This window comes from Eriocheir sinensis, unplaced genomic scaffold (assembly GCF_024679095.1).
Source record: "Eriocheir sinensis breed Jianghai 21 unplaced genomic scaffold, ASM2467909v1 Scaffold461, whole genome shotgun sequence".
NCBI classification, from domain to species: Eukaryota; Metazoa; Arthropoda; class Malacostraca; order Decapoda; family Varunidae; genus Eriocheir; species Eriocheir sinensis.
The window spans coordinates 22,501-34,842 of record NW_026111789.1 but is presented as its reverse complement, the minus strand read 5'-3'; the positions used below and the strand labels follow the sequence as shown (position 1 = coordinate 34,842).

At 44.5% G+C, this 12,342-nt stretch overlaps 2 protein-coding genes and 1 long non-coding RNA gene across 16 annotated transcripts in view; 1 reads left to right on the top strand and 2 right to left on the bottom strand.

Moving 5' to 3' along the window:
- The window catches only part of LOC126992432 (uncharacterized), a 43,993-nt gene extending 32,462 nt beyond the window's left edge, over positions 1-11,531 (top strand). For 2 of the 12 annotated variants that reach the window (XM_050851181.1, XM_050851171.1), the window contains exon 4: positions 10,541-10,571. The gene's annotated coding sequence lies outside the window, so the exon portion shown is untranslated. Of the gene's footprint in view, positions 1-10,540; positions 10,572-10,648; positions 10,670-10,788; positions 10,810-10,914; positions 10,940-11,224; positions 11,250-11,380 lie in introns of those variants that run through there. The other 10 variants (XM_050851178.1, XM_050851172.1, XM_050851173.1 and 7 more) reach the window with 10 other exon arrangements.
- LOC126992431 (golgin subfamily A member 6-like protein 7) overlaps positions 6,438-12,342 on the bottom strand; it is a 27,248-nt gene continuing 21,343 nt past the window's right edge. For both annotated transcript variants that reach the window (XM_050851170.1, XM_050851169.1), the window contains exons 8-10: positions 11,360-11,716; positions 8,169-8,677; positions 6,438-7,755 (exon numbers count right to left, since the gene is read on the bottom strand). In XM_050851170.1, coding sequence (XP_050707127.1) covers positions 8,189-8,677; positions 11,360-11,716 — 846 coding nt within the window. In that variant the 3' untranslated portion in view covers positions 6,438-7,755; positions 8,169-8,188. The remainder of the gene's footprint in view (positions 7,756-8,168; positions 8,678-11,359; positions 11,717-12,342) is intronic.
- Positions 8,685-10,534, bottom strand: LOC126992433 (uncharacterized). Of its 2 annotated transcripts, none has more exons than XR_007746548.1 (3): positions 9,270-10,534; positions 9,072-9,170; positions 8,685-8,975 (listed from the first exon to the last, which is right to left on the bottom strand). It is a non-coding gene; the product is annotated as an uncharacterized LOC126992433 (long non-coding RNA). The 2 variants fall into 2 exon arrangements; XR_007746549.1 differs by having other exon boundaries at positions 8,685-8,876.

Sequence of the window (12,342 nt, the reverse complement as noted above, 5' to 3'; positions counted from 1 at the left end):
ACACTTCCTCCAGATCTAGACACACAGAATCCACTCGTAAGTCACCCTTCAGTAAAAGATCAACCAATTGGTGCGGTTGTGTGTGTGTGTGTGTGTGTATTTACCTAGTTGTAGTTTTACAGGGCCTGGGGTTTACGCTTGTGTGGTCCCGGCTCCATATCTTCATTTATTCAACTTTTCCTTAAAGCTTTGCACTCTTCTCGCCGATACTACATCCTCACTTAGTCTGTTCCAAACCTCTATATTTCTTTGTGGGAAGCTATACTTCTTTATGTGTGTGTGTGTGTGTGTGTGTGTGTCAGGTCTTCCTCAGTCTGTTCTTGTGTCCTTTACATGGAAGAAGTCGACATATGAAACCTAAGCCTGTATTTTTTTAACATATCATCACCTCAGTTCCCTGTTTGAAAAGCCTCTCGTTGAAGTTGCTGGGATTTCAATGACTACTTTGTGATACTGGTGATAGTTTTACACGGCTACCTGATTGATGTCCTCTGTGGCCTTGGGAAATAGACGTAATTGGAGACCGAGGCGCCTGTTTGTAGGTGCTGGGCTTTCCCTGGACTGTTTTGTGATGCCGGTGATAGTTTTACACAACTTCTGCACCGTGAATGAGAAAATTACCTATGAAAACCTGGTTAATCTTCTCTGTGGCCTTGGGAAATTGTTGTAATGGGAGACCGAGATGCTTGTTTGTAGGTGCTGGGCTTTTCATGGACTGTTTTGTGATGCTGGTGATAGTTTTACATGACTTCTGCACTGTGAACGGACAAAAACTCATGAAAACCCCTTAAGTCTTCTCTGTGGCCTTGAGAAAAGGTTGTAATGGGAGACCGAGATGCCTGTTTGAAAAGCCTCTAATAGAAGGTGCTTGGCTTTCCCTGGACTGTTTTGTGATGCTTGTGATAGTTTTACATGACTTCTGCACCGTGAATGAGAAAATTACCCATGAAAACCTGGTTAATCTTCTCTTTGGCCTTGGGAAATTGTTGTAATGGGAGACCGAGACGCCTGTTTGTAGGTGCTGGGCTTTCCCTGGACTGTTTTGTGATGCCGGTGATAGTTTTACATGACTTCTGCACCGTGAACAGACAAAACACCCTTGAAAACCCCTTCAGTCTTCTCTGTAGCCTTGGGAAATAGTAATGGTTGACTGAGATGCCTGTTTGAAAAGCCTCTCATGGAAGGTGCTGGGCTTTCCCTGGACTGTTTTGTGATGCTGGTGATAGTTTTACACGACTTCTGCACCGTGAACAGACAAAACACCCTTGAAAACCCCTTCAGTCTTCTCTGTGGCCTTGGGAAAAGGTTGTAATGGTAGACTGAGATGCCTGTTTGAAAAGCCTCTCATGGAAGTTGCTTGGCTTTCCCTGGACTATTTTGTGATGCCGGTGATAGTTAACACGACTTCTGCACCGTGAACGGACCAAACACCCATGAAAACCCCTTTAGTCTTCTCAGTAGCCTTGGGAAAAGGTTGTAATGGGAGACCGAGACGCCTGTTTGAAAAGCCTCTCATGGAAGTTGCTTGGCTTTCCCTGGACTGTTTTATGATGCCAGTGATAGTTTTACATGACTTCTGCACCGTGAATGAGAAAATTACCCATGAAAACCTGGTTAATCTTCTCTTTGGCCTTGGGAAATAGTCATAATGGGAGACTGAGATGCCTGTTTGGAAAGCCTGTGTTGGGTTGATCCAGGCTGCCAGGTGAGGCGGCACACTGGCAAGGCTCTAATGAACCAGTCTTACAATACTAACACTGTGTTGACTCTCAAACCAAACCAACGTCCTTTACATCAGGGGTTCTTAGCCTTTTGGTGATCCCAGACCCCCAGTGGATGGCTCAGTATGGCCGCACCCCTTCACTTGACTGTTCAAATAATCATTACCAGTCCTGTTTAACCCGGTGGTGGTAGCAGCGGGATCATGTTTCTTAATGGTCCCTCTAAGCAAAAAAAAAAGAGAAAAAATCACCCCTCACACAAACCATTTCATAATACATATCAAAGAGTTTGTGATCAGATTATGTATCATCTTTTTTGGGGGTTTATATCATGGCACTAATTTGGCCCGTCGCTGCTACACAGTAAAGCCACAAATTTGGCCCGTCGCTGCTACCGGGCTAATAGTTGACAATATGAATACCACAGATATCAGCAGCTTGAATGTTTTATACATGGATCGCTGAAACTCAGAGCACAGTGAAGAGTGTCAAGACATTCGTGACAGGGTTGTGAATTATTGTGGCTGGTTTGATGTTTTCCCGTATTCAGGACCACACTTGACTGCCTTCCAAATACTCTATAATGTCTGTCTGTTATAAAGAAAAAAAAGAGTAATACAACTGATTGCTAATCAATTTTAGCTACATAAAATAACACAACTTATAAATATTGAATAGCAGTGCTACTTATAATAAATATCAAATAGCAGTGCTACTTATAATGTATCTTTCTAACCAACTATAAATTAATAAATCAAATATATAATAACATTCAGAGGTTGAGTCCCACACCCCAGCATTTGGTCCCCACACCCCCAAGGGCTATGAGTGCCCCCGGCTGAGGACCCCTGCTGCTGCACACAGTATGAGGTGCCCAGCAGAGAAGGGGTAAAGTCGCCACACATCGCCACCTTGAGTTATGCGCAGCAAGTTCCCACTCGTTCACTGTGTTTTGGCGCAGAGGAAGCAGTGGTGGGATAACAGGCTCTCACTCCTGCACAGAGGCTCACCCGCCTTAACCCCTTCAACACGAGGACGCGTATACTGCGTCCTTGTGTGCCCCGTACCATATCCGAGGACGCGCATACTGTGTCCTGGCTCACTTTAGCCAATATACAAGTTATTTTATCTCTATATTTATGCTTACATCTCAAAATTATCAATTAATTTATGTTTCTTTATGTGCACCATTTAATTCTGCATGTTTTCATATATAATACATGATGATTATGTTGAGTTTATGGCTGAAAACTTGTTATATTCAATAGCAACACGTGAAATTTGACGCGCACGGCGATCCCGGATACGGCGCGGGGCGTTATATTCAGTAACAGCATGTGAAATTTGGCGCACGCAGCGATCCCGGATACAGTGCGGGGCGCAGTTTTCGCCCGGCCGTAGTGAGTTTCTTTATGTGCACCATTTAGTTCTGCATGTTTTCATATATAATACATGATGATTATGTTGAGTTTATGGCTGAAAACTTGTTATATTCAATAGCGACATTTGAAATTTGGCACACGCGGCGATCCCGGATATGGCGCGGGGCGCTGTTTTGGCCCAGCCGTAGTGAAGGGGTTAAAGGAGCCATGAAATATATTTTTAAAAAAATCAAGACTTCACTAATCACTAACAGCTAACAGATGTGGAGTAGAGGACCTGGAAACAGTGCTCAAAAGAGAAAGACTCCGATGGTTTGGACATGAAAAGAGACCAGGGGAGGATACAGTGCTGGGAGTTTTGGAGAGATTAGAGGTAGAAGGAAGGAGACCAGTTAGTAGACCGAGGAAAACGTGGAGAAGGTGTATACAGGAAGACTTGGCATTGATGGGATTGGATGAGCATCAGGCAGAAGACAGAGTAGAATGGAGGAGAGCCATAAAGCGTCCAACCGCTCAGGAAGAGTGAAAATGGACGTTAAACAAAATGATGATGATGATGATGAGTAGAGTAATAAGACTTACTAATGGTGTTTAGTTTTATAGAATGTTTATTTGCAAATATAATTTCTGTTGTACAATAACATATTACTTGGGTAAAAAAATTGCATACCTTTTTATTAAATGTAACAAGCCATTTTTTGTGACTAAACAGACCTACACCAGGACATTAAACTGCTGCATAATCACCATCATTATAACTATTGTGCAAGTCATTCCAGGCATGTCAACTGTGATGTTTGTTTACTTGGCTTTAGGGCAGCGTCTCCTGGCCCTCCCCTGCTGGACAGTTCATAGGAACACACAGCTGTATATTTACTGAGGACAAATTATTGACATGCTGTGTACAAGTCAGGATAGTTAGTGTGTGTGTATCAGCCTGGCAGCACTGCTTTCTACAGTGGACAGCTTGCAGGCCTTCACTTGTAACTGTCAACAAGAGGTCTTTGTGGGATTATATAATCATGGCTGCGTTTACTGCATTAGCAGACATTTTTACTGGCAAGTCGTGTATAAATTATCAAACATTGTCTGTAATTCAAATGTGATTGTGTCCATTGATTGCACTGACCACCAAAATAGTACAAAGTGATGTGTGTGTTACGGGACATGCTGCTCACCACAGCCCACATGAGATGTGAGGAAGCTCCACATGACTGACAGGTGATGGCCACCAGCACAGGACCAAAAGCTCACGCATGGCTGCCGTGAAGTAACTGAAATCAAGGCTGTTTCGAAATCAACCAGAACTTGGTATTAACCTCATGACTGTGGATTCCCTCCCAGAAGACCTCACCAAGCTACAGGAATGGAACAAAAAGTGTCTGCTACAATTCAATAGAGAAAAATGTAAAGTCCTGCACCTTGGGAAGGGATATCCAGCACACCAATACCACATGAGAAACACTCCACTATCCACCACACAGGCAGAGAAAGACATGGGACTATATGTTACCAGGCTGCCAGTGAAGGGATATCCAGCACACCAGTACCACATGGGAAACACTCCACTAACCACCACAGAGGCAGAGAAAGACCTGGAACTATATGTTACCAGGCTACCAGTGAAGGGATATCCAGCACACCAATATCACATGGGAAACACTCCACTAACCACCACAGAGGCAGAGAAAGACCTGGGACCATATGTTACCAGGCTACCAGTGAAGACAAAATCCATGCCAATCACAGTGGAGGGGTTAAGAATACATAATAATAATAATAATAATAATAATAATAATAATAATAATAATAATAAATATTTATTTAACCCCTTGACTGCAGATTTCCTACAAGATAACATACCAAGCTAAGTGTGTGTGTGTAATTCACCACGGCCTGATCACGTGTTGGACTCGTAATCGCCAGCAGGTACCCTCCCGACATGAGCAAGCGCTCTTTATCGTCAATCTCTGGGCGCTGCCAGGACCTCACACACCACATCCCCCTTGCTCGAGGGGAAACAGTAACCGCTCCTAGTCAACGGAAAGAATCTGGCCTGAACAGGCTTGAACTGCCGCCCTGTCAGACCGTGAAGCCTGGCAGCGCAGCACCCTAACCATTTGTGCCACGGAGTGGTGTGTATTTAGCTATTTGTAGTCTAGGTGGCCCGAGCTAAGCTCTAATAGTCCCGTCTCCATATTTACATTCATCCAGCCTTTCCTTCATTTGGTGGACACTGCTCGCCTCCACCACCTCTTCCCGCAAGCTGTTCCATGTGTCAACACTTCTATGTAGAAAACTATACTTCTTCAAGTCACTCAAACAGGTTCCTTTATTAAGTTTCTTTCCATGTCCTCTCAGCCCCTGCATTCTTGCAGTAGAGAAGAGATCATCTCTATCCACCTCATCAAACTTATGTACCAACTTATACAGCGTGATCAGATCTCCTCCCTCCCTTCTTTGTTCCAATGTCGTCAAGTCGTGTGTGTGTCACTGAACTCTACTCTTGATTGGGGAGGAGAGATGAAGGGAGGAGGAGGTGGGTGGGGGGGGTGTACACATGACTTAAAAATAATTAATGTGATGATAATAATAATAATAATAGAGATAAATTTTACCTCTCTCTCTCTCTCTCACCCACACATACACACACAAGACAATGCCTTCCACTTATCTCATTGACAGAGGAGGAGGAGGAGGACAAAGAGAAATAAAAAGAGGAGGAGGAGGAGAGGAAGAATAACAATACCAAACCTACACACACACACGGCCTGGTAGCTCAGTGGATAGAGCGTCTGGCTCACAACCAGAAGGACCGGGGTTCGAATCCCCGGCCGGGTGAAGATAAGTTGGGTTTATCTTTCATGTGTAGCCCCTGTTCACCTAGCAGTGAGTAGGTATACAACGTCAGGCAGGGCCAGGAAAGGAAAGACTCCAACAGTTAACTTGCATTCTCTAGAAGAAAGCCCGAATGGAGGGGAACATGGAGATGAAGAGGCTTGGAATAAGGGCTTTAATAGGGATTCATTTGGTTTTTTTTATTAGTAAACGAGTACGAAATATGGTACCACCAAATAGCAGGTTTAAACTCTGAGGGACACAAGCAAACAGGAAATGTAAACCAAATTGGGTGGAATGTGGGATGGTGGCGCGGTCATGTGGTGAGTGCCAATACAATTGTCACATTCAAAAGTAGACTAGAAAAAATCTAGGATAAATTCATGGACAGCGGGGTTAGGGGAGGGGGGATACACAGGAGGAGAAGGGTCAAGGAGCTGCCTGCCAGGCCGGCCCGGCCTCCTTTGAACTCCTGTTCTTATGTTCTTATGAGTAGGTATGCAACGTCAGGCAAGGAGTTGTGACCTCGGTGTCGTGGTGTGTCGTGTGAGAGTGGTCTCAGTCCTACCCAAAGATCGGTACTATGAGCTCTGTGCTCTTCCGTAGGGGAACGGCTGGCTGGCTGCCTCCAGAGAGACCCACAGCAGACCAAGAGGTGAATTGCACACATACACCCACACTGTCATTACTAGGCCACCTCACTACCTTATAAACACATTCAAGGTCTTAAGTGTTGCAGCAGTAATAACCAGTCACACAATGCGAGCAGTGTGGCTGCCCTCACCACAGGCACCGTACTGTTACCAAAAGGGACGAGGATAACTCAAATTGACAGTGATACAATAGAGTTTTTTATGTGCTCTGGGTATGGTTAAGATCTTGAAGAATTACCTACAGCACACACACACAAAAAAAGTAAATAAATAAAAAATAAAACATATGTCAATTTGGATTTTTTGAGGCTCATTTGGTAGGGAAAGGAATAAAAGGAATGGAAGGGAAGGAAAGGAGAAGAAGAAGGAAGGAATGGAAAGGAAGGAAAGGAGAAGAAAGTGAATGGAAAGGAAATGAATGAAAGGGAAGGAAAGGAAAAGAAAAAGAAGGGAAAGGAAGATAATGTAAGGAAAGGAGAAAGAAAGGAATGGAATTTTTTTTTCATTACATCAAAGGACACGGCTCAAGGGCATCAAAAAGAGTACAAAAAAAAAGCCCGCAACTCGCCGCTCCCACAAAAGTAAAAAGTAAAAAGCGGCCAAAAGAGAGGTCAATTTTGGGTGGAGAGGTGTCTTGATACACTCCTCCTGAAAGAGGTCAAGTCATAGGCAGGAGGAAATACAGACGAAGGAAGGCTGTTCCAGAGTTTACCAGTGAAGAGGATGAAAGAATGGAGAAGCTGGTTAACTCTTGTATAAGGAGTTTGGACAGTATAGGGATGAGCATGAGTAGAAAGTCGTGTGCAGCAGGGCCGCGGGAAGGGGGAAGGCATGCAATTAGCAAGTTCAGAAGAACAGTCAGCATGAAAATATTGATAGAAGATAGAAAAAGAAGCAACATGGCAGCAGAATTTAAGAGGTAGAAGACTATCAGTATGAGGAGGAGAGCTGATGAGACGAGGAGCCTTAGACTCCACTCTGTCCAGGAGAGCTGTGTGAGTGGAGCCCCCCCACACATGAGATGCATACTCCATATGAGAGTGGTGGTGGTGGTGGTGGAGGAGGTGGTTGAGGTGGTGGTGGTGGTGGTGGTGGAGGTGGTGGTGGTGAGGGAAGGGGCAGCTCTGAAGGTTGCTCTCGACAGCCTGAAGACTCGGACACCTGCAAGGGAGATTATAATATTATATGAAAAACTGTACACTCAGTAATAATAATAATAATAATAATAATAATAATAATAATAATGACAAAAGGAAGAGAAAGAAGGAGAACAATAAGAACCAAAAGAAGAAGAAAGAGAAGAAAAAAACAAAAAGAAGAAGAGGAACAAGAAGAAAAAATATGAAGAAAAAAAAAAATAATAAAATAATAATAAAGTAAAGAGAAAGATGAAGACAGACAAACAAAAGAAAAACAAGAAAAGAAGAGGAAAAAGGAGGAGGAGAGAAACAGAAGAAGAAAGAGAACAAGGAAAAAAAAAACCGTAAGATGAAGAAGAAACAAAAAAGAGAAAAGAAACAGAAGAAACAAACAAATCCTCCTTCCCCCCCCCAAAAAAATGGCCACCTCCTCACCTTCATCAACAGTGCAGTCATCAACACCCCACCAGCAATGCCGTCCTTCTGTACCCCCTCCCTGTGTACCCAAACGCCCGGCACTCCTGGCACCTCACCGACCCCTTACTGAGCCAGGGACATCTATGGAACTTCAGCGCCGGGAGTGCCAGGGACTTAAGCCGTGGTGGAGGGTAGGAATGGCACTGTGGAGGCCTATGCTGGACGAAGGGCACCGACACCTGGCCCTCCGTCACGTCCGAGGCCCAGTGTTCCGGCACCCTATGGCAGCGTCGTAGTGTGGGGGCGTAGCACAGGGAACAGTGTCTGGGGGCTCGGTCTGGGTCTTGTTGGTTGGAGTATTCCGGGCATCTCTCCTTCAGCATCTCTATGACCTCCTGGAGATGGTGGATTTGCTGGTTTCTCCTTCTCTCCTTCTCTTTGGTGGATGTCAGGAGCTTCTCTTTCTGTTTGGCCAGCTTCTTGTTTTCCTGTTCGACGAGTTTCAGCTGTTCCTTGAGCTCTTGTATCTGTGGGCATGAAGAAAGGTTAGCCCATTGACTGTGAATTTCCTAGCAGAAGACCACCAAGCTGCAGGAATGGAACAAAAAGTGGCTGCTACAATTCAATGAAGAATAATGTAAAGTCCTGGACCTTGGGAGGGGATATCCAGCACACCAATACCACATGGGAAACACTCCACTATCCACCACAGAGGCAGAGAAAGACCTGGGACTATATGTTACCAGGCTACCAGTGAAGGGATATCCAGCACACCATTACCAAATGGGAAACACTCCACTATCCACCACAGAGGCAGAGAAAGACCTGGGACTATATGTTACCAGGCTACCAGTGAAGGGATATCCAGCACACCAATACCACATGGGAAACACTCCATCCACCACAGAGGCAGAGAAAGACCTGGGACTATATGTTACCAGGCTACCAGTGAAGGGATATCCAGCACACCAATACCACATGGGAAACACTCCACTATCCACCACAGAGGCAGAGAAAGACCTGGGACTCTATGTTACCAGGCTACCAGTGAATGGATATCCAGCACACCAATACCACATGGGAAACACTCCACTATCCACCACAGAGGCAGAGAAAGACCTGGGACTATATGTTACCAGGCTACCAGTGAAGGGATATCCAGCACACCAATACCACATGGGAAACACTCCACTATCCACCACAGAGGCAGAGAAAGGCCTGGGACTATATGTTACCAGGCTACCAGTGAAGGGATATCCAGCACACCAATACCACATGGGAAACACTCCACTATCCACCACAGAGGCAGAGAAAGACCTGGGACTATATGTTACCAGGCTACCAGTGAAGGGATATCCAGCACACCAATACCACATGGGAAACACTCCACTATCCACCACAGAGGCAGAGAAAGACCAGGGACTGTATGTTACCAGGCTACCAGTGAAGGCAAAATCCGTGACAATCGCAGCGGACGGGTTAACACAGCACTACTACTAATACTTCCTCAAGCTGTATTTAGCATTAGTTAGACCTCATCTTGATTATGCAGTTCAGTTCTGGTCACCTTGCTATAGAAAGGATATGAAGAAGAAGAGGAACAAGAAACAGAAGAAGAACTATAATAAGAAGATGAAGAAAAACAAAATGAAAAGGAAAAAGAGAAAGAAAATGAAAAAGAAACAGAAGAATGAGAACAAGAAGAGGAAGGATGAAAATAAAAAGAACCAAGAGGAGAAGAAGAAGAAGAAGAAGAAATAGAAGAATGTTAGAGTCAGTACAGATCGAGGCAGACAACAAAGTGATTCACAGGCTAAGAAACTACTACTTCTACTACTACTATTATTATTTTACAACTATTTCCCACGGCCACAGGGAAGATTAACCAGGTTTTCATGGGGGGGTGATATTTCCAGCTCAGGGTGCAGAGGTCGTGTCAAATTATCACCACAAAACTGTCCACGAAAAGCCCAGCAACAACTTCTAGGGGCCGCTTTCACAGTCATCTTGTTTGTTTTGATCGTTACCAATGGCGGCGATCGATGCTATAGTATTTCCACTTAATACTGGCCGATGGGGAAGTGGCGGCTGCGGGGTTAGCCTAGGCCCGCACCTTGCCACACACTCTCAACACCTCTCGCTTCCTCTGCGGCCGCCACTACCCCATAAGCCAGTTTCACGTGGAAATATATAGCATCGATCGGCGCCATTGGTAACGATCAAAACAAACAAAACGTCTGTGAAAGTGGCCCTAGGAGAGGCTTTTCAAACAGGCAAACTGGGGTTGTGATATGTTTAAAAATATGTGATGTCTGATGGTCTGTATATTTCTCTAAGCTAAGAATGCATAGGAAAACACATTGACTAATACCTGTTTGTCTCTCATTCAGCAGCCCATTCTGGCCCAGCACTATCTGTCTCCTGGTCTATATATTTCCCTAGCTTAAGAATACATAGGAAAACACATTGACTAATACCTGTTTGTCTCGATCGTCCAGCAGCCCATTCTGGCCCAGCACTATCTCTCTGTCTATCTATCTATCTATCTATCTATCTGTCTCCTGGCCTATATATATCCCTAGCTTAAGAATACATAGGAAAGCACATTGACTAATACCTGTTTGTCTCGATCGTCCAGCAGCCCATTCTGGCCCAGCACTATCTCTCTGTCTATCTATCTATCTGTCTCCTGGTCTATGTATGTCCCTAGCTTAAGAATACATAGGAAAACACATTGACTAATACCTGTTCATCTCTCGTTCAGCAGCCCATTCTGGCCCACCACTATCTCTGTCTGTCTCTGTCTCCTCATCTATCTCTCTGTCTATCTGTCTATCTATCTATCTATCTGTCTCCTGGTATATATATTTCCCTAGCTTAAGAATACATAGGAAAACACATTGCCTGATACCTGTTTGTCTCTCATCCAGCAGCTCATTCTGGCCCACCACTATCTCTGTCTCCTCATCTATTTCTTGGTCTATCTATCTATCTGTCTCCTGGTCTATATATTTCCCTAGCTTAAGAATACATAGGAAAACACATTGCCTGATACCTGTTTGTCTCTCATCCAGCAGCCCATTCTGGCCCACCACTATCTCTGTCTGTCTCTGTCTCCTCATCTATCTCTCTGTCTATCTATCTATCTGTCTCCTGGTCTATATATTTCCCTAGCTTAAGAATACATAGGAAAACACAATGACTAATACCTGTTCATCTCTCTCGTTCAGCAGTCCATTCTGGCCCACCACAAGCGATGCCGTGTGTGAGAGAATGGAGTCCTGGAGGGAGGAGATCCGTTCTGCCTCAGGGGGAGAATCTGCAGCCTCCTCAGCCATCTCCTCCTCCTCCTCCTCCTCCTCCTCTTCTTCCTCTTCCTCCTCGTCCTCCGCCTCCTCCTCCCCATTCTTCCGAGGTGCTGTTGTGTCATTCTTCTTCTTCTTCTTCTTCTTCTTCTTCTTCTTCCTCCCTAGTTTCTTATTGGTGGGTTCGATCATGACCACACAGCGAATGAACTTGGCCTTGGCACCTTCCAAACTTTTTTTGGTAATTTTGGAACCTTTTCTCTGTGGGTGAGATGCTGGTGAGAGAGAGAGAGAGAGAGAGAGAGAGAGAGAGAGAGAGAGAGAGAGAGAGAGAGAGAGAGAGAGAGAGAGAAAGAGAAGGGAAGGGAAGGAAAAGAAAGGCAAGGCAAGGTGTGTGTGTGTGTGTGTGTGTGTGTGTGTGTGTGTATTGGCAATCATTTGTGTATGTATAGATGACATCAGTGTGTGTGTGTGTATGACAGTTTTGTGTGTGTATAGTTATTGAAGGAAGGTGTTTGTCAAGGTTAGCTGATGATCAAGGAGTCTTCAATCCCCTCCTTGGGTGTAAGTTTGGGCAGCTAACATTTATGACTGTTGCTGTAAATTTTTTCACATTAATAAAGAATGGTTACAATGACAGACTGCAGTTTTTCTATCCAATATTGTGGCAGAAATACACACACACACACGCACACACCTTTCCTTTCTTTTCCTTTCCTTTCCTTTCCTCTCCTTTCCTTTCCTTTCTTTTCTTTTCCTCTCCTTTCCTTTCCTTTCCTTTCCTTTCTTTTCCTTTCCTTTCTTTTCTTTTCCTTTCCTTTCCTTTCCTTTCCTTTCCTCTCCTTTCCTTTCTTTTCCTTTCCTCTCCTTTCCTTTCTTTTCCTCTC